General features: G+C 39.3%; 2 protein-coding genes and 1 non-coding gene across 3 annotated transcripts in view; 1 reads left to right on the top strand and 2 right to left on the bottom strand.

The window, feature by feature from the left end:
* Positions 1-834: 834 nt before the first annotated feature.
* LOC134651851 (crossover junction endonuclease MUS81) lies at positions 835-4,063 on the bottom strand. The gene is made up of 3 exons (XM_063506972.1): positions 3,048-4,063; positions 2,194-2,620; positions 835-1,176 (listed from the first exon to the last, which is right to left on the bottom strand). The coding sequence occupies exons 1-3, from the start codon at positions 4,046-4,048 to the stop codon at positions 838-840; spliced, it is 1,767 nt and encodes a 588-aa protein (XP_063363042.1). The 5' UTR covers positions 4,049-4,063; the 3' UTR covers positions 835-837.
* An 813-nt stretch (positions 4,064-4,876) lies between these two features.
* Positions 4,877-19,872, top strand: part of LOC134651853 (RNA polymerase-associated protein CTR9 homolog) — a 30,326-nt gene continuing 15,330 nt past the window's right edge. Inside the window, exons 1-11 of the mRNA XM_063506973.1 lie at positions 4,877-5,056; positions 5,139-5,237; positions 5,578-5,817; positions 6,274-6,542; positions 7,481-7,676; positions 8,402-8,629; positions 9,488-9,694; positions 10,443-10,597; positions 12,374-12,544; positions 14,517-14,731; positions 15,654-15,811. Of these exons, the coding sequence (XP_063363043.1) occupies positions 5,024-5,056; positions 5,139-5,237; positions 5,578-5,817; positions 6,274-6,542; positions 7,481-7,676; positions 8,402-8,629; positions 9,488-9,694; positions 10,443-10,597; positions 12,374-12,544; positions 14,517-14,731; positions 15,654-15,811 (1,971 nt within the window). The 5' untranslated portion in view covers positions 4,877-5,023. The remainder of the gene's footprint in view (positions 5,057-5,138; positions 5,238-5,577; positions 5,818-6,273; positions 6,543-7,480; positions 7,677-8,401; positions 8,630-9,487; positions 9,695-10,442; positions 10,598-12,373; positions 12,545-14,516; positions 14,732-15,653; positions 15,812-19,872) is intronic.
* On the bottom strand, positions 7,750-7,822 carry Trnad-auc (transfer RNA aspartic acid (anticodon AUC)). The gene has a single exon. It is a non-coding gene; the product is annotated as a tRNA-Asp (tRNA).

Genomic DNA, 19,872 nt, shown 5'->3' on the forward strand with positions numbered 1-19,872 from the left:
TATGTTCTGTGGTACAGAGATTCTTGTGTATTGTTATTCATTTTATTACGCGCATTTACTTCTATGCATTTGTATGACGATAACGTAAACTCAAATAACGAATGAATCTCTTCTTTGTAGTGTCAAACCAATTCTGTATATTTTGATTTTGTAATTTTGCACGCTGATATTGTGAACTGGAAAGATTCCATCCTCAAGTGCTCTTAATTGATCTGAACTATTTATGTATATTCTGAAGCTTTACAACCACTAGAAAAGTTTCCTGTCATCTGAACTACTGCTATCAGCTAAATGTCACAGTCAATAGTTATATGAATAAATTTATATACCAAATATTATTGTTTTATTTGATACTAGCGACCCGCCCCGGCTTCGCACGGGTTAACAAATTATACATAAACCTTCCTCTTGAATAGTGATTCAAGAGGAAGGTTTGCGTAGTTTTAAAGATTTAAGCATACATACAGACAGACAGCGGGAAGCGACTGTTTTATACTATGTAGTGAAGTATACAATTGAATCAGTTGCCCAATACGGTTATTATACATACAGGGGGCCTATCGCGTAAACCGAAATTCGCAAATTGCGGGCATGACAGAAAAATGCCCGCAATTGAGGAAGTCTGATTTTCGCAGTTACAGCCCAGCCCTAGTAGCACGGTAGCATTTTTATCGTTTATCACCATGCCTGTCACGTTCTAACAAGTATGTAAGTGCGAAAGTGACGGGCATAGTGATAGTCGATAAAAATGGAACCGTGCTGAGCCCGTAGGTGTATTTTCGAATATTCTCTGCACCTGTTCCCATTACTTTAAATAGAAATAAAACAAACACGTTGTCAAGCAAGATTTATATTAGAAAACAAATGGTAGACAGATTTGCTGACTGTCGGCCCCACATTCCTATTCAAATCGCCATACTTCAAATTGGCAAGTAAAAATTCTCCCTCTTTCTGACTACAGTTTTCATATGCCTCTATAAGGGAGTGTGGGGTTTTGTAAACCTCGGTGATTGCCAGAGCTTTTTCAACAGACGCGCCTTTGAGTTGAAGTAGCAGTTTTATGAAAGTCTCTGTGACAGTTAGAGGCTTCGTTTTTTTAGACGCCTGGTTGAGAAATGAGAATGTCATTAGCTCGTCACCTTGTGGTTCTGTGTTGTATCCTTTTAAATGTTTGTCCTGAAACATTAAGACTACATTTAGAAACAAACCAGGGGATCGATATTAAACTTTCGTGAGACAAATCGTCAGGTGACAAGCAAAACTCAGTAATTAGTAAAAAATAATTAAACAAAAATCAACCTTCTTTTCGTACTAATATGGTTCACTATGGCTATGAACTTGTGGTGGTACTTAGTGAGTTTTGCTTGTCACCTGGCGAAATATTTTAACCTTTTCAACGCCAAGAGCCACTAAAGTGGTCGAGTGCTGTCGTGCCCATGACGCCAACAGCCACTAAAAAGGCTATGACGGACGCTATCAAAGCAATTTTCCTGCTGACAGATAAGGTTTATTTTCGCTCTTCATATTGCAACCATTTGGCGTATAAGCCACATTTTAGCATGGGACGAAAAGCGTTGAAAAGGTTAAACTGTTTAGACGAGAATGGTTTCACTAACTTGAATTTTTAGTTGCTCTTGGCGACATGTGTGCTCGCCGCGAGCACTCGAGCCTGAGGAAGGACCCCCGAACCGAAGGGCCAGAAACATGTCGCCAATAGCGACTAAAGATTCAAGTGAGTGAAACCGTTGTCGTATAAACAGTTTTAACCAGGGGATGTTACTTTTTAAAAGCTGTTTAGGCCTAGGTAACAATCCACATGGTTTTTCTTTTTGTTAAAAAAATGAGGGTAGTCAATATTTGATTGGAAAGAAATTAATTTATTCTCTGCACCCTTTGAACTCCTGTTGTGTGCGCCGCGTTATTGTAAACCTTGTCGGAATGCACGAAGGTTGATATTGGGCTGTATCCGCGCGCGTCAGTTGAGGTCTTTGGAGGTCAAAAGGTTAGAAAAAATCGCCAAGTATTTTTATTATTATTAGCTAAGTAATAAAGTTCAAAATAATCATGACGCGATTTTATTGTTAAGAGAATAAGTGCGTGTCAAGGTAATTTTGAACACCTAGCCCGCTTAGCAACTTCTGCTGCTGACTGTACCTATAGATTTTGTTTTAAGGGCAAGGAATAAAAACTAACCTTATACTCTATTGTCAGTCTTTTAGTCATCATTGCTAAAAACCTTGCGGAGTTCTTCAATGAGTCTGTCTCGTGCACTTTAAAATTATCCTGCACTCTCGTGTTCTGCAAGGCTTGCATCAACGACTGGATTGGCAGACCTACATGTTTATTAGAACCGTAATTCTCAACTAGATAAATAACATTTTTTAATCCCGACTTCCTTAATCTAAATTTCTGCTCGTGGAACCTGCCATCCTTGATGCTAGATCCAAGATCATCCATTCGCTTTCTCTCTACAACGTATGGAAGAACAAGTTCTTGGTCCTTGTTGGCTTTGTTCTGAGCCACCCATGTGAAGTCTCCGACTTTTAAACTTCTGTACTCGTGTTTTAAGTCTGGGTATTTCTTGAACTGTGTAACGGTTGGATCATTTTTGTTTGACAATCTGAAACAACATAAAATTATAGGTCATTTAACGGAGCCAGTGGAAAGTGGAAAAGAAGTTACTATGGTCAGCCACCAACTGGTTGAAGGTTTGGCAGCATGAAGCTGATATTTGTATTATTATACTAAGTAAGTAGACACAATATAGGTACATATAAACTTAATTTTATTTTTAATTTTTTTTTACAAACAGAAACGTGTGCGATCGGTGCTATTAAGCTTAGAATAAATTTAAAAGTGGAAAAATTACCGTCTTGGGTGAGACTTGAACTCCAGAGGCCGTGAGTTCAAGTCTCACCCAAGACAGTAATTTTTCCACTTTTAAATTTATTCTAAACTTGAATTAGTCAAAAAATAACTTCAATTTATAGGCCTATAATAGTATCCTGCAGTTTCACATTTTTTGAATACTTTGAAAGTATACTTACCCACTTGTTTCACATTTATCAATCAACAAAATGACATCAAAGGATCCAGGAGGCATTTCCACAGCATCCAGATTTTTTATTTCTAATACTGGAGATGTTACAGCTTCTCTAACAATTGGCCTATCCATTTCTATATCTAGTTCTACAGCTGGAAGTCTTCGTGGACTGGCACCATTAAAGATAATGTCATTAGCTGTGGGTGTGTTCGCATATTCCTTTAAAAGCTCTTGTGCCTTTGAAATTCCTTCATCTGTTAAAAAATACTCAATTTTCCTACCATTCTTCCTTTTATTTACGAGCCCTTTAGTTACTAATCTCGTCATGTTGCTCCACGCCGTGTAGAAAGACTCTGGCTTCGGTCTAGTAAAAGATTCTTCACTGTGTTTCTGTGCTATATCAATTAAATCTTCCTTTTTCAAAGCTGGACTATCAGGATTCTCTTTTAAATGTTCAAGGAGGCCAATAAGAATAGCATAACTGCCAGAGCGGAATGCTGGTTTGTATACACCCCTCTGTTTCTTTTTAGCTTTGGGTTTGCTACTGCCTGAAGCATCACTGCTTTGTGCAACATTCTCTTGATTTTCTGGCCTCAAATTTGTGTTTCCGGAACTGTACGAGTTTGAATTACAGGGTACATTGACTGGTGATAGCGGTTCACTGTCAATTCTTACAGGGCTATCTAGATCATAAGTTTCTGTGTCAGAGCTCCTTGGCGATGAATTATTTGTGAGCAAATTCTTGTTATAATTATGTACTTCTAAACGCTTATCTAAGTATGCACATAATTTTTTATCAAAACCTTTAAGGATGGCACATTCAGTACCACTCTGCAGAGGTAAGGGATACTTGGAGAGAGCGGTCAGGGCTTCCTTCACGACCGGCTCTAAATTACTTTCATTCTCAACTGCTTCTTTATGCAATTCTTCCAACCAACCCTGAAAAAGCGGATTTGGCTTCGCTTGTTTGAAGGTAATTCTGCTTCCTTGAGGTAATGCGTTCATTTTATCACATTTTGACTAAAAATTAAAAAGGACAATGAAAACATAAGATAAAAATATGAGAAACTTGTAGCTTGAAATACTATTTAAATAATACTTCTTAAATTACAAGGACCCATCCACGGTGTACCATTTCTAACTTAGATTATAATAAAGTGGTAGTCATTAAACACACTAAATTAAGAGTAAGCTTTTCTTTCGTACTTATTAAAACAAAATATAAGAAGTAGAATAAAAGCAAATTATTATTTCAATTTTTTTTCTGCCGCCCGTTGGTCCGGTTGAAAGCTGTCAATGTCATTGGAAAGTGTACGTTCAAATACGATAATGCCTGTTTTTAGACAGACCCAAAACCTTTGCCTTCAAGCTTTTATTCATTGAACTGAAAAATATTTCTTTACTATATCTTTTTAACCGACTTCCAAATCTAAAAGGAGGAGGTTATCAATTCGGTTGTATGTTTTTTTTTATTTTTTTTTCAGTACAATGTCAGTACCAAAGCTGGTAAATTTGATTTCATATGCAGAACTGCAATAGACCACTTTATAAAGCACACCTTTTGTTTTTGAACATTCCTTTAAGGGTACGCTCAAAAATAATGTTATAAATATTTAGTTTGTATAATTATATACAAAATGCCCACCAAATATACCTACTAATTACCGGAGTGTAGTTTACTAAAAATTTAAAAATAAATGAGATATCATTTTCTTTCCATATAAATAATTGACTAAATTTCAGTCATCGATTGATTTCACAAAAGTGCTTGAACCATTTGGAACGAACATCGTTTCTTGGTAAAGTGACAATTCGCCACAGCCGAGCCGCCATTCGTCGCTACGAGTCGATTCACAATTCGCCAAACAAAAATGGTTGTTGCGTCGCCTTCGTAAATTGCATTATTATTGGTTATGTATGTGTAACCGGTTGCCGTGTTTGTGATATTCTTGTGACGAGCAGGAAGAAAACAAATGCAAAATGTTGGAAATTCCGTTAATGACAACGGATGAGGTAATTTTATAAATCAGTGATCAGTGTAACGTAGCTTTATTTTTACGGGGCAAATGTTTTCAATCATGTGTTTTGCGTTCAGGTGATTGAATTAGATCCGGAACAGTTACCGGCTGGAGATGAAGTGCTCGGTATTCTGCAGCAGGAGCGCTCGCAGCTGAGTGTTTGGATCAATGTTGCGGTAAGTAAACCTAACCTAAAAGTCATGTAATCAAACTGTTTTTTTTTGCCCTACGTACACTAAAAATAATCGCACGTTCAAGAAACATTGTATATTTACATCAGTGAAATATGTACGTGGTATTTAAGCATGATCTAAAATTCTAAATCGTATATTTTTAAATAAAGATTATGGATAGCATTTAATCTACAATATTATTGTAGGTAATCTAGGTCATGAATATGTACTTATTCAATTTTGTTGTGTACATATTTCTCCTGAATGTTATATTAGATTAGGTTAATAATTATAATAGTATCAATGATTGAAAACATTAAAAAAATGTTTTTCCCCTGTTCAGCTTGCCTATTACAAACAAAAGAAGATTGATGACTTCCTCAAAATCCTGGAGGCGTCCCGTGTGGACGCCAACATGGAGTACCGAGATGTCGAGAGGGACCAGATGCGAGCACTCGACATGCTCGCCGCTTACTATGTTCAAGAAGCCAATAAAGAGAAAACTAAAGATAGGAAGAAGGAGTTGTTCACAAAGGCCACTTTGCTGTATACCATGGCAGATAAAATCATCATGTATGATCAAGTAAGTACTGCACACATAAACACTATGTTGACATATACAATAAAGGCTTCCTCCTAGCCTACTTGTTAGTGACCCTGCCCCCGAAAGAGGCATAGTTTGAATCCTGGTAAAGGCATTCATTTCTGTGTTTATCACTAAAATATTTGTTCCTGAATTATGGATGTTTTCTATGTATATAAGTATTAATAAATACCTCAAATTTAGTAGTTAATACCCATTAAGTGGAATATAAAATATGTAGTCAATTTAATGAGGTAGCTTCAACATCTATTGATTTATTGATGGTACTTAAAAAACTATAGAAATAAAAACAACAACTTCAAGTAAAATTAAATACCTTAATATTACAATACTTCCTAGAGATATTTGTATTTTTGTTGCAAAAACTACCTTAGATATATGAAAATCTCTGCTAATTCCATAACTTCCTTGTACTAATCCATTCAAACATTTCAGAACCATCTCCTTGGCCGAGCCTACTTCTGTCTGCTTGAAGGAGACAAAATGGAACAAGCTGACGCTCAGTTCAACTTTGTACTTAACCAGTCTCCCAACAATGTTCCCTCTCTTCTTGGCAAAGCCTGCATAGCATTCAACCGCAAAGATTACAGAGGAGCGCTGGCATTCTATAAGAAGGCACTGAGAACTAACCCCGATAGCCCTGCGGCATTGCGGTTAGGGATGGGGCATTGCTTTATGAAGTTAAATAACCAAGAAAAAGCTAGGTAAGAAGTTGTTTTATTTTATATTATGATTCTTAATCTTCTTTGCCATTACATTAAAATATATTTAAATAATAATAATAATAAAAGACGTTTATTCAAAGAGTTTGAATATAGGTACATAATAAAAGTACACAAGAATGCTTACAAACTAATTGAAAGGGAAGGTGGCTCAGCTAATGTCTGTGCCAAAAGACTACAGGGCACAGCGGCCCTAAAGACTTCCAGCGACGGGCGCTGTTATTCTGCCACCGCCGTATTTATTATCTAGCTAAGGACAGTAGAAACATTTACACTATTACACATAGGACAGGATAGCAAAACCGAACAATGCGCAGTGGATAAAAAAGTGCTAACTTAATTAAAATTAAATATCTATAGAGGTCACTCAACCAAAAGTGTACGTTAATTCCTTTTGGAGGTCCAGTAAATAAGCCTTGCAACGTAGTTTGAAAACCGCCAGGGACTTACTGTTAACTACTGGTGACGGCAAATTGTTCCAGCATTTAGACGCAGCATAGCGAAAACTGCTTCTAAATGACTGAACCCGGAGCAGTGGAAGGGAGTATTTGTGACTGCATCATTCATAAAATTTATCTGTCCCGCGCCTTTATAAATTATGAACTATATGAACATTTTAATAATATTTAAAATCTGCTCCAATTGAAAATCCTCGAAATGGAATTTATTTAGTTTGAGTCTGTAGGAGTTTTATAGTCATTTAGCGACCCGCCCCAGCTTCGCACGGGTAGTTCAACGAATTTACACAAAACCTTTACAAATTATTCACCAAAACCTTCCTCTAGAATCACTCTATTAATAGGTGAAAACCGCATGAAAATCCGTACAGTAGTTTTTGAGTTTATCGCGAACAGACAGACAGACGCGGTAGGGGATTTGTTTTATAATATGTATTGATAAATAGACTAATTTATTGACAGGATGGCTTTTGAAAGAGCTCTACAGTTGGACCCACAATGTGTGGGTGCGCTATGCGGGCTGTCCATCCTCAAGCTTAATCTGCAAGAGAACGAGTCAAACAAGATGGCTGTGATAATGTTGTCAAAGGCGTACGCCATAGACCCCAAGAACCCTATGGTGTTGAACCATTTGGCGAACCACTTCTTTTTCAAAAAGGTGAGGCTCCATTGACTTGATTGACTATATGTAATAGTTAAGCTTCAAATAAATTTATAAGTGGAAAAATAACTGTCTTGGGTGAGACTTGAACTCACGGCCTCTGGATCGATACTCCAGCGCTCTGCCATCTGAGCCACCAAGACCGCAGAGCGCCGGAGTATCGATCCAGAGGCCGTGAGTTCAAGTCTCACCCAAGACAGTAATTTTTCCACTTCAATTTATTCTAAGCTTAATAGCATCGTTCGCACACGTTTCTGCTTGGTAAAAATTAAAATTTGTTGTAATAGTTTTCTACAATAATTGTGTTTAGAGTTTTAGAGGCATTCCACATATTATTAATTACATCTGGACAAATTTTTGGTCACTTGGAAAGTTTTATGAATATGGAAGCTCAATATTTGGGGTAGTAAAGTGTCATTCTATGGAACTCGCTAACTATGTAAACAAACCGCCATATTAAAATTGTCTCTGACTGTCAATTTACTAGTGACCTTTGTTTACATAGTTAGCAAGTTCCATAGAATGACACCTTAGAGTAGAGTAGTTCCATATTTGGGGTAGAAATTGCTCATAATATGCTCAAAAGTGTGACTCAGTGATGATCAACTAAGTTAATATAGTGTAATTTTATGTTCTATAGAAAAATAAACAGTTTTAACTGATAATTTTTCCCTACTTTATGGTCGACAATGCCCATACAAATGTTTTTATTTTCCTACCAGGACTACAGCAAAGTACAACACTTAGCGCTCCACGCGTTCCACAATACAGAGAATGAGGCCATGCGCGCAGAGTCATGCCACCACCTGGCGCGAGCGTTCCACGCGCAGGGCGACTGCGACCAGGCCTTCCAGTACTACTACCAGGCGACACAGTTCGCGCCGCCCAACTTCGTGCTGCCGCACTACGGGCTGGGGCAGATGTATATCTATAGAGGAGACACTGAGAACGTAAGTGACATAGTTAAATGTAAGCTGTAGTACCACGCGCAGGGCGACTGCGACCAGGCCTTCCAGTACTACTACCAGGCGACACAGTTCGCGCCGCCCAACTTCGTGCTGCCGCACTACGGGCTGGGGCAGATGTATATCTATAGAGGAGACACTGAGAACGTAAGTGACATAGTTAAATGTAAGCTGTAGTTCCACGCGCAGGGCGACTGCGACCAGGCCTTCCAGTACTACTACCAGGCGACACAGTTCGCGCCGCCCAACTTCGTGCTACCTCACTACGGGCTGGGGCAGATGTATATCTATAGAGGAGACACTGAGAACGTAAGTGACATTGTTAAACGTAAGCTGTAGTTCCACGCGCAGGGCGACTGCGACCAGGCCTTCCAGTACTACTACCAGGCGACACAGTTCGCGCCGCCCAACTTCGTGCTACCGCACTACGGGCTGGGGCAGATGTATATCTATAGAGAAGACACTGAGAACGCAAGTGACATCGTCTGGTGTAAGGGACTTGATTGAAAATTATCATTATATTATGTCAGCCAAAGACGCCCCTAGACTAGACTTAGGCCTAAGTAGGGTTGCCATAAGAAAATATGGAATATCCTGATTATCCTTACAAAAGTTCAGATCATCCTAAAAATCCTGACATTTCCTGGAGGACCATTTCTCCAAACCCACTGGGGTTTCTTTAATTAGGCCCTTTACCTCAAAGTTCCTTAAAATCTGCTGTAAAATATGCTATTTAGTTCTCGGATATTATATTCTTATGTAGACCAAAGATCTTGCATTTAATTTTATACCATAAATTGATAGCCATAAAGCCTTAACTACAATAATTATTTAATAAAACAGGCCGCCCAATGCTTCGAGAAAGTCCTGAAAGTCCAGCCCGGCAACTATGAGACCATGAAGATCCTCGGCTCGCTGTATGCCAATTCAGCCTCGCAGTCCAAGAGGGACATAGCCCGGCAGCACTTGAAGAAAGTCACCGAACAGTTCCCCGATGATGTGGAGGCTTGGATCGAACTGGCCCAAATATTGGAGCAGAATGACTTACAGGTATCTCTCTCTTTCTCTCTTTAGTCATTCATTCTCAAAATCGTAGATATGACAGCCTGCTTGATTCATAAGATGACGCAAAGTTAAGTGAGCTAGGAGCTAGGGCCGATACAGTTGCGAGCGGTACAACTGACACACACGGATATATAGATATAAAAGAGTGATACAAATCCCAGTGATAAAAAGATATATATCAAACTTTTCCCTCTACTGACACATTTCGCGTCATCATAGCTTGCCCCTTTTTAGGGTTCCGTACCCAAAGGGTAAAAACGGGACCGTATTACTAAGACTCCGTTGTCCGTCCGTCCGTCTGTCACCAGGCTGTATCTCACGAACCGTGATAGCTAGACAGTTGAAATTTTCACAGATGATGTATTTCTGTTGCCGCTATAACAACAAATACTAAAAACAGAATAAAATAAAGATTTAAGTGGGGCTCCCATACAACAAACGTGATTTTTGACCGAAGTTAAGCAACGTCGGGCGGGGTCAGTACTTGAATGGGTGACCGTTTTTTTGCTTGTTTTGCTCTTGCTCTATTTTTTGTTGATGGTGCGGAACCCTCCGTGCGCGAGTCCGACTCGCACTTGGCCGTTTTTTCTATGAGATTTGGCTTAAAGGGCTCCAGGGCATTAAAAAACAAAAATTGACACAATTCTAGAGATTGACATGCCAACCCTGTTTTGTCTTATAGTGTTTAGGCTTGTAAATATTTCATTGCTATCATTTTATAAACTGTTTCTAGGGATCCCTGAATGCATACACCACCGCTATGAAGATCCTGAAAGAGAAGGTGAACGCTGACATCCCTGCGGAGATATTAAATAACGTAGCGGCCCTACACTACCGGCTAGGCAACCTACATGAGGCTAAGACATACCTCGAGGAAGCGCTAGAAAGGTACTCGATTGTTCATTGTTGCACACAGTCATCCAGAAGATGAGAGATGTTAAAAATTGTGGCAAAAACCACAGAATAAATAATAGTACTAGGTACTGAAGATTCACTCTCTAACAAAACGAGTCTATTACGACTAATATGACCGCTAGGTGGCGCAAGCGCGAGCAGGCGTCCGTTCCGTAGCGGTGCGCGACAGCTACTATGCCTAGACACCAAAATTGGTGTGGCCCGCATGTACTTGTAGCGACGCGACGAAATAGCGGAGTGAGCCACGCCTGCAAAAACAAAAAAGTCGGTCAAACAACTATGGGAGTGTTCATAAATTACGTCATCTATTTTTGACGATTTTTGTAAAATCCCCCCCTTAAAATCATCCAATAATCGTGCTTTGAATGACCCCGTTTCCTCCTACGTCATGCTACCATCATCCGATGTCCAGACCCCCCCTCCCCCCCATTTGAAATGACGTAATTTATGAATAGCCCCTTGTCAGTAGAAAAAGGCGCGAGATTCAATTTTTTTATGGGACGACAACCCCTCGCGCGTACATTTTTTAAATTTACCGCTTTTTTCTACTGACGAAAATGGCTTGACCGACTGTGTATGTTACAATTTTCTGCTGGGAAAACTAAAGAGTATGATCGCGCTTGATGTAACAAATGTGAATTTCCGTGGACTCAAATTTTGATATTATATGTTATTAGTCAACTGTTAAATATTCTAACCCAGCGGCTCTCAAACTTTTTTGGTGACGGAACCCTTTTGGAAAGCGAAATATTTGACGAAGCCAAAAAAAAATGTGGAAACACTAGCCGGAGAGCTAGCCACGGAAATGGGTATGTAATTTATAGAGCAACGAAATCCCTCTAGTTAGTGTGCCATACTATCATTATTAATTAATCCGGTCGCCTGGCAGCAGTTCAGCGGTGGGTGTGAGAGTGGATGGGCAACAAAGGGGTTGTAAAATCAATCGAAGGTGTGCAATTTATAGAGCTCTGTGTTTGGTGGGATATAATAGCTAATTATGTATTTAATTCAAATATAACAATGCCAGGCGTTTTATTTGGGGGAAAAGTAGTGCCAGGTGATGAAAGTACATAAACCACTTGAGCGCCTGCATGAAGATCACGAGCAATTTGCACCTGACTCACAATTGCTTTACGTATATGTCTTCTACTTTTTGTACACTGTCATAGAATAAATAATAGTACTACTCTGTTCGATTACGCCTAGGAAAAAGTAGAAGACATATACGATTATGCGTAAATCAAATTGTTTGGCAGGTGCAATTGGCTCATGGTCTTCCTGCAGGCGCTCAAGTGGTTTGTGTACTTTCATCACCTGGCACTACTTTTCCCCCAAATAAAACGCCTGGCATTGTTATATTAGAATTAAATTCACAATTAGCTATTATATCACACCAAACCCAGAGCTCTATAAATTGCACACCTTCGATTGATTTTGCAACCCCTTTGTTGCCCAACCACTCTCACACCCAACGCTGAACTGCGGCCAGGCGGCCGGATTAATTAATAATGATAGTATGGCACACTAACTAAAGGGATTTCGTTGCTCTATAAATTGCATACCTTTTTCCGTGGCTAGCTCTTAGACCACTATTAAAAGCTGGGTTTTGTTTTCTTTTTATTACAAGTAGTCTCTCGGAACCCCATAGAGGCATTACGGAGCCTTAGGGACCCATGGAGCACATTTTGAGAATGACTGCTCTAACCCTTATATATCTTTCATTAATATGTAATCTGTTTTGGTTTGCAGAGAGAAAGTAGACGCGGAAACACTAGACGCCCAGTATTACAAGTCCATAGCTGTGACGACCACATACAACCTGGCCAGGCTCAACGAAGCACTGTGCATGTACAACAAGGCTGAGAAACTGTATAAGGACATTCTGAAAGAGCATCCCAATTATATTGATTGTTATTTGAGGTAAGACTTGAAATTAATGTTATATTGGGATACCCTTAGCCAATTAAAGAGGTGTAGGGTTAGAGCTGCGGCGGTAGCACGGTCGCATTTTTATCGCCTGTCACTATGCCCGTCACTTTCGCACTTACGAAGTTGTTAGAACGTGACAGGCATGGTGACAAGCGAACCATGGTGCGCCCGCTGATGTAGCTTTATTTGACGTTCATAAGCGCCTACTTGAATGATAAACTATCTTTAAGCTACTGTTACACATGCTGATTACTAGCACGAAAGCATGCCACTATTGAGCAATTGCTACTTAGTAGTATGTGCATGCTCATTTTGAGTTCGCTCAAAAATCAACGGTCGTGCGATTTTTGGTCATGCTACCTGCAGCGCGGGTGGAGGGGGGCGTGCTTTTAGCGCGTGTGAACATGTTTGCTTATCGAGCATGCTAGTATTTAGCTGGGATAGCATTTCGCATGTGTGTATCTTGTTTCTGTATAGCGCTTTCAACTTGAGAGAGTAAAAAGTCATGATGCGGTAGCATCCGCAAATAGTTTTTATAACCCGCAGCATCTTCTACTCGCATTTCTGTAAGCCAGCGGTTCTCAATCTTTTTTTTTGACGGAACCCTTTTGGAAAGCGAAATACTTGATGGAACCCTACAATAAAACAATAGTTTTTAGAAGTGTATTTTTTTATTAAATAAGCATAATTCTTCAATTCTTGCGGAACCCCTGCAGGGGTGTCGCGGAACCCTAGGGTTCCGCGGAACACACTTTGAGTATGGCTGCTGTAAGCAATTGAGCACTTGCTCCAAAGTCCTGTCTTCTAGATATCCAATCACGGACCCAAATCTTTCCCTTTCTTTTCTTTTTTTGCCGAGCTGATGTAACCTTCTGGATGCATTGCATCGCCAGCAAAAGGATGATCTTATTCAGCTCCATACGGAATTGCATACGGATAGCTGTTGGATTGTCCATGGCTTTGTTTGAACTGACAGAGAGCGAGAGAGCTCAGAGCACGCTATAAAATGGCATGTGTATTGGAGTGGTTGCTTTGAGCATGCTTATTCAGGAGCATACTTAAAACTAGCATGCCTATTGCTAGCAAATGTAAACTGCTCATAAGCATGCTGGTATTGAGCACACTCAATAGCACGCTTTTTAGCATGCTATTTTAGAGCATGTGCAACAGTAGCTGTAGCTTTATCTTATAATAGTGTGCTATATTTTATTGGCCTTTTTCGATGAAAGATAATAGAGAAACATTTTCACGAATTCAACAAATAAGTAAATTCAAATCATATTCTAATTTAGAAAGGGGTAAAGTTTGTCTTCTTGCCATCTATAAACAAGTATTGTTATAAAGGAGAAAAATCTTTCAAAGTTTCACTTTTGTCTGACTACGCTAAAGCCAAAATTCCTTTTGGTTTATGTGGTTTCTATGACTTTTTTTTGCCTACCAAAAAGGAGGAGGATTTATTGGAAAAAATCTATAGACATGTTACATTTTATTGTACAGTCGCCATCTGATATATCGGAGCTGCTAAGGCGCTCGCTAATATCTGAACACGCCTCTATCGTCAGGGTGTTAGAGTGCGTGTTCAGATATTGTGAACACCTTGGCCGCTCCGATATATCTGATGGCGGCTGTACTTGCGTTTTGGGTTTCGGAGTTATAATGACTTGTGTAGTTTACGTAACTAAATTACTTTTTCATCACGCTCGCTCAGTAAATGTGGATATGCACGCTTAGTTTTTTTGTCTTTATACTTCATTTTTGTATCGCAAGTGCGATGAAAAACATTGTGTGTAACTCGGGGCGTAATAATCTTGCAAACTCGAGTCTATAAGCTCCGGTAAGCCGTCGCGATTTAACTTACTCTCGTTTGCAATATTTAACTTATGCCCCATGTTGCACAATGTACTATTTGTTGCCAAAAAAATATGACTACAACTGCCAAACTAATGTCACGAAATGTTGACAGGTTAGGTTGCATGGCGCGCGACAAAGGGCAGATCTACGAGGCGTCGGACTGGTTCAAGGAGGCGCTCAAGGTGAACACGGAGCACCCAGACACGTGGTCGCTACTCGGGAACCTGCACCTCGCGCAGCAGGAATGGGGCCCCGGCCAGAAGAAGTTCGAGAGGATACTGCAGAACTCTGCCAACGCCAGCGACGCTTACTCGCTCATAGCTTTAGGTGAGATTTAGGATTAGGACATCATTTATCTATAGAGCACCTAGGAGTCGCTGCTCGGGAACCTGCATCTCGCGCAGCAGGAGTGGGGCCCCGGCCAGAAGAAGTTCGAGAGGATACTGCAGAACTCTGCCAACGCCAGCGACGCTTACTCGCTCATAGCTTTAGGTGAGATTTAGGATTAGGACATCATTTATCTATAGAGCACCTAGGAGTCGCTGCTCGGGAACCTGCATCTCGCGCAGCAGGAGTGGGGCCTCGGCCAGAAGAAGTTCGAGAGGATACTGCAGAACTCTGCCAACGCCAGCGACGCTTACTCGCTCATAGCTTTAGGTGAGGTTATGGATTAATTCAATCAGACATCACATCATCACAAAAGACAGTCCATCAAAGGTCTACTGCAAGGATCTACACGACATTCTTAGCGCATAAGTGTCCTCAAAAAATAGGTAAGCTTCAGCGTAAGAATAAGTTAGTTTGATACTCACATAAATTACCAATGGCCATCCCAAGACTTCTCAAATAATCTTGACAACGCCCGACCCACAAGAGTCTTAACCGAAGATTACTGCAATGACCGGTCATATGTACGCTAAAATATATTTTTTTGACATTTATTCAGACGGATTAATGCCCTTATTTAGACAGTTTAAGATTTTTTATGCTATTTTCGTAGTTCTTGAACTGTCTAAATGGGTTTTTTCATGGGTGACATCATTTTTTTTGTGTATTGACCCAATTAGTGCACGAAGATTGTTAATTGTCCATAAACGAGTGCAGCACACGTAAATGCTGCTGCTAGAAAGTCAATAGTAAACAGTTTACCCGATTTGTGGTGGTTTTATTAACTTTATTCTTTAGATCTAACATTATATCAACTCTATAACTAAGTCCATAAGTCTCAATTTCACAATCTTGTTATCAGGTAACGTGTGGCTCCAGACCCTGCACCAACCGTCCAGAGAGAAAGACCGAGAGAAGCGACACCAAGAGCGAGCTTTAGCCATGTACAAGCAAGTTCTGAAGGTGGACGTCAAGAATATTTGGGCTGCTAACGGCATTGGCTGCGTTCTTGCACATAAGGTAACTAATCAATCACATTGCTATTTAACGTATGACTTCTAATACAAGGCCTTTAGGCTGCGTTTCGACTAAAGATGTGTTGCGAGGGATGTTTTTAAAAACCAATAGAATCTGAGCGAGGAAAACAAGTGAAGTGATTCTATTGGTTGGAAACGCAGCCTTAGAGGGTAGAACGAGAGAAGCGACACCAAGAACGAGCTTTAGCCATGTATAGTTTGTAGCTTTCTAGTAGAGCCCGAAGACTTATCCTATTGTCTATTGTTCAGTAAAACCGCACGTGCTACTTACCTGCAAAAAAGGGTCCTAATTATTCTATTTGGCACCTGAGCGCGGGCTAGTCCAACGCTCAAAAAACCAGTGTAGGTGCGCTCTCCGATAACGCGCCTTTGTTACGCATCTCGATGACACATTTTAGACTGGTTCTGTAGCGTTCGACTCGCCGGCACTCAGTAACCGAAGTACCGATTTTTTATGCAGGTGGTTGTGGCACGTGGCACGAGCGGTTTTTCTTAACAATAGACAATAGGATTAGCCTTCGGGGTCTATTAGAAAGCTACAAACTATACCAGCAGGTTCTAAAGGTCGACGTTCACATCTTGGCCGCTAATGGCATTGGCTGCGTTCTGGCACATAAGGTTAATACATAACATTAACTAGAAGCTAACGGGTAAGCTTCAGTCTTTGGCCCATCGGCGGAAAGTCGCCAGTCTGTCGGTTTTCTACAGGTTGCACTTCGGGGAGTGTGCTCAAGAGCTACACAAGTTTATTCCACCGTCCCCATTCTACCATCGGACTTTAGACGCACGGCCGGTTTCCATCCTTACTTGGTAGATATTCCACCAATTCGCACGAAGCGCTTTGCTTCCTCGTTTTTTATGCGCACTGCCAAGGAATGGAATTCCTTGCCGGCGTCTATATTTCCGAGCTCATATAACCCGGTAACCTTCAAATCAAGGGTGAACAGGCACCTTCTGGGCAGGCTCGCTCTATCGTACGCCACGTCTTCGCCTCGGCTAGTCTGTGGCCATGAGTAAACCCATTTATAATATAAAAAAAATTAGATATTGGTTACTACACTACAAATACTAGGTGTCCAGTCCAAAGAAAAGGATCGAGAGAATTTAATAAAATAAACAAATCAAAAACGAGGCTTATGTACAAGCAAGTTTAGAAGATGGACGTCCAGATCCTCTAGGCTCCGAGCTAGTATTTATTACGAGTCAACTTTTAATCTGACTCGACAAGGGAATGTAGTGACTTTAGGCCTCAATAGTCACAAATGATCCAATACATACTAATATTATAAATGCGAAAGTGTGTCTGTCTGTCTGTAACATCTTCACGCTTAAATCGCTGAACCGGTTTAGTTGAAAGAGTATAGCCGGGTAAGCATGGCCAAACTGCCCTTAGCGAAAAAAACAATTTCCTTTTACTGGATTATTAACCTATGTATATGTAGTGCTTTCACCAAATATTAAGCCTCAAATGCTTCAGATTTAAAAAAATGCAAAAAAAGAAAAATCATTTTTATTTTATTACAGCCAAAGTACTAATCCGATTTCTTTGTAATTTAGGTATGTTGTATATACAATTAAGGTCGCTTTCTGAAAAAAATTATATTGAATTATCTCTTAAAATAATAGTAAAAAATTGAGATGAAATATTTCAGAAAAATAAAAAAAATACATGCGAGATAGCCACAGTTATCAAATTTACATATTTCATGTAGAATTTAATAATGTTTAACATATATTTTTTTCAAAAATTTAAATCGGGATTAACAGTGTTAAAAACTCGAATTTGTAACATCCCATAATACCTTCTCTTCATACAAAATAACTTGTATATACGTTATACTAGAAAGTTATATTCCCAACGCAATTTGAATTTATAACGCGACTTATTTTGCTGAGCGCGGACCTTAAACTCCGTGGCTGTATGCGGCTAGGGCGAACGGCATTCAGAGATTAAAAAAAAAAGCGCGGGAACAGGAAAATAGGCACGAATTTTATACAGAGCGTTAACGATAAATACGTCACATTCTAAATTCAAATTCGTAAAGACTGCGTTCACAATATACTTCATTCGTTTATGACTACTTAGCTTTGCTTGTATGAAGAGAGAGTATTATGGGATGTTACAAATTCGAGTTTTTCACACTGTTAATCGCGATTTTAATTTTTGAAAAAAATATATGTTAAACATTATTAAATTCTACATAAAATATGTAAATTTGATAACTGTCGCTATCTCGCACGTATTTTTTTTATTTTTCTGAAAATTTTCATCTCATTTTTTTACTATTATTTTAAGAGATAATTCAATATATTTTTTTTCAGAAAGCGACCTTAATTATATATACAACATACCCAAATTACATCGAAATCGGATTAGTACTTTGGCTGTAATAAAATAAAAATGATTTTTCTTTTTTTGCATTTTTTTTTTTAATCTGAATCATTTGAGGCTTAATATTTGGTGAAAGCACTACTTATATATAGGTTAATAATTCAGAAAAAGGAAATTGTTTTTTTTCGCTAAGGGCAGTTTGGCCATGCTTACCCGGCTATACCCTTTATCATTGAGATAGTTTGAGTCCCGGGGAAGGACATGGGATAGTTTTTATGCCGGAAATCATCCCTGAAGAGAGTGCAAAGGGGGGGTAGGGTGGAATTGAAAGAGTTAATGAATTGCCTAATAAATTTAAGTAAGCGATGCTCAAACTGAATGATTGCTATTAGCATTATCCGGGCGCTATACTTACTGTAGCTGCTGTCACTTATTCCACGCAGACGAAGTCGCGGGAAAAAGCTAGTTATCAAAAATGATGGTTTTGAAACAAAGCAATATTGACAAATTTTATATCGAGTATTTTGAAAGTTGTCAAATTAAGGGTTCAGTACCTCCAAACTTTAGGCGTCTCGAGAGGAGCGTTAGTTGTAAAAGCGTGTTTTGCACGTAGATATGAAAAAGCCATACCTACATGTCAGCAGTGCAAAGCAGTTAAGGTGTCAACTCGCAACACTGCCAGGGGGCGTGGCCTAGGAACAAACTTGTATGACAGTGGACGCACATGTGCGTCTGGGGCAGTGAATGTGCTACTGAACTGTAGAAACAACACCGTTAAGTGTCAATGTCAAGTTTAAGGGGGTACCTAATGATTCTCCGAGAAACTTTTAGCAGATTATCGATTCGCCGACAACGATTCGCCGAACATCGTTTCGCAGAGTCATTTATTTGTAAATGTAACTTTTGGTCGACTAACGTTACACAAACTCTTGGTTCACATACAGTTCAGTTCGCTTCTGTGTAAATTAGCTGAACTATTATCGGACGATTTCCATTTGGCAGAGTAACTGTTTCGTTTAAGCAATGTTTAGTCGAATAACGTTTCACATTATACATATAATTTTATTTTCGCAACAAAAGGATGATATAAAATATTATCATTTTTTAATTAAATGCGTTAAGTAGGTATACATATTATGTATATAAAGTAAGTTACGAAGAAATTAGCGAATATGTAGTGAGGCTACAATTGCACTATATCAAATTGAGTTACTTTAGAAAATATCCAAATCATAATACACATGCCTTTAAAAATTTAGAAGTTCCGTCAATTCCTCAGAATAAAGATTAAAGAAGAAAATTATTATGGGAATACCTCGAAGGTAACTTACTCAAATCGGACCATGGGTGCCGGAGTAATCGCTGAACATATTACTTAAAGTAAATCATCATCATTATCATCAAAACAATCATCATCATCAGGTACACTTCATCAAAATATTTGAACTCTCACCTTAGTTTAATAGTTCTGCTAGTCAATAATATGCCAAATGAACATTCGACCTATTGTGTTTCGACCAATGGTTTCTCGGGTAATTATGACAGTTACTAAATGATTATTCTACGAATAGTAAATATGCGTATCAATGTTCTGCTTATTGACTACTCTCGCAAACGACTATTATGCGTAATGAGATTCGGCCAATCGTTACTCTGCCAAACAACCCGTCGGCGAATCGTTGTCGGCGAAACAAAAATCGTCGTAATTTTTC

Source organism: Cydia amplana, chromosome 10 (genome assembly GCF_948474715.1).
Source record: "Cydia amplana chromosome 10, ilCydAmpl1.1, whole genome shotgun sequence".
NCBI classification, from domain to species: Eukaryota; Metazoa; Arthropoda; class Insecta; order Lepidoptera; family Tortricidae; genus Cydia; species Cydia amplana.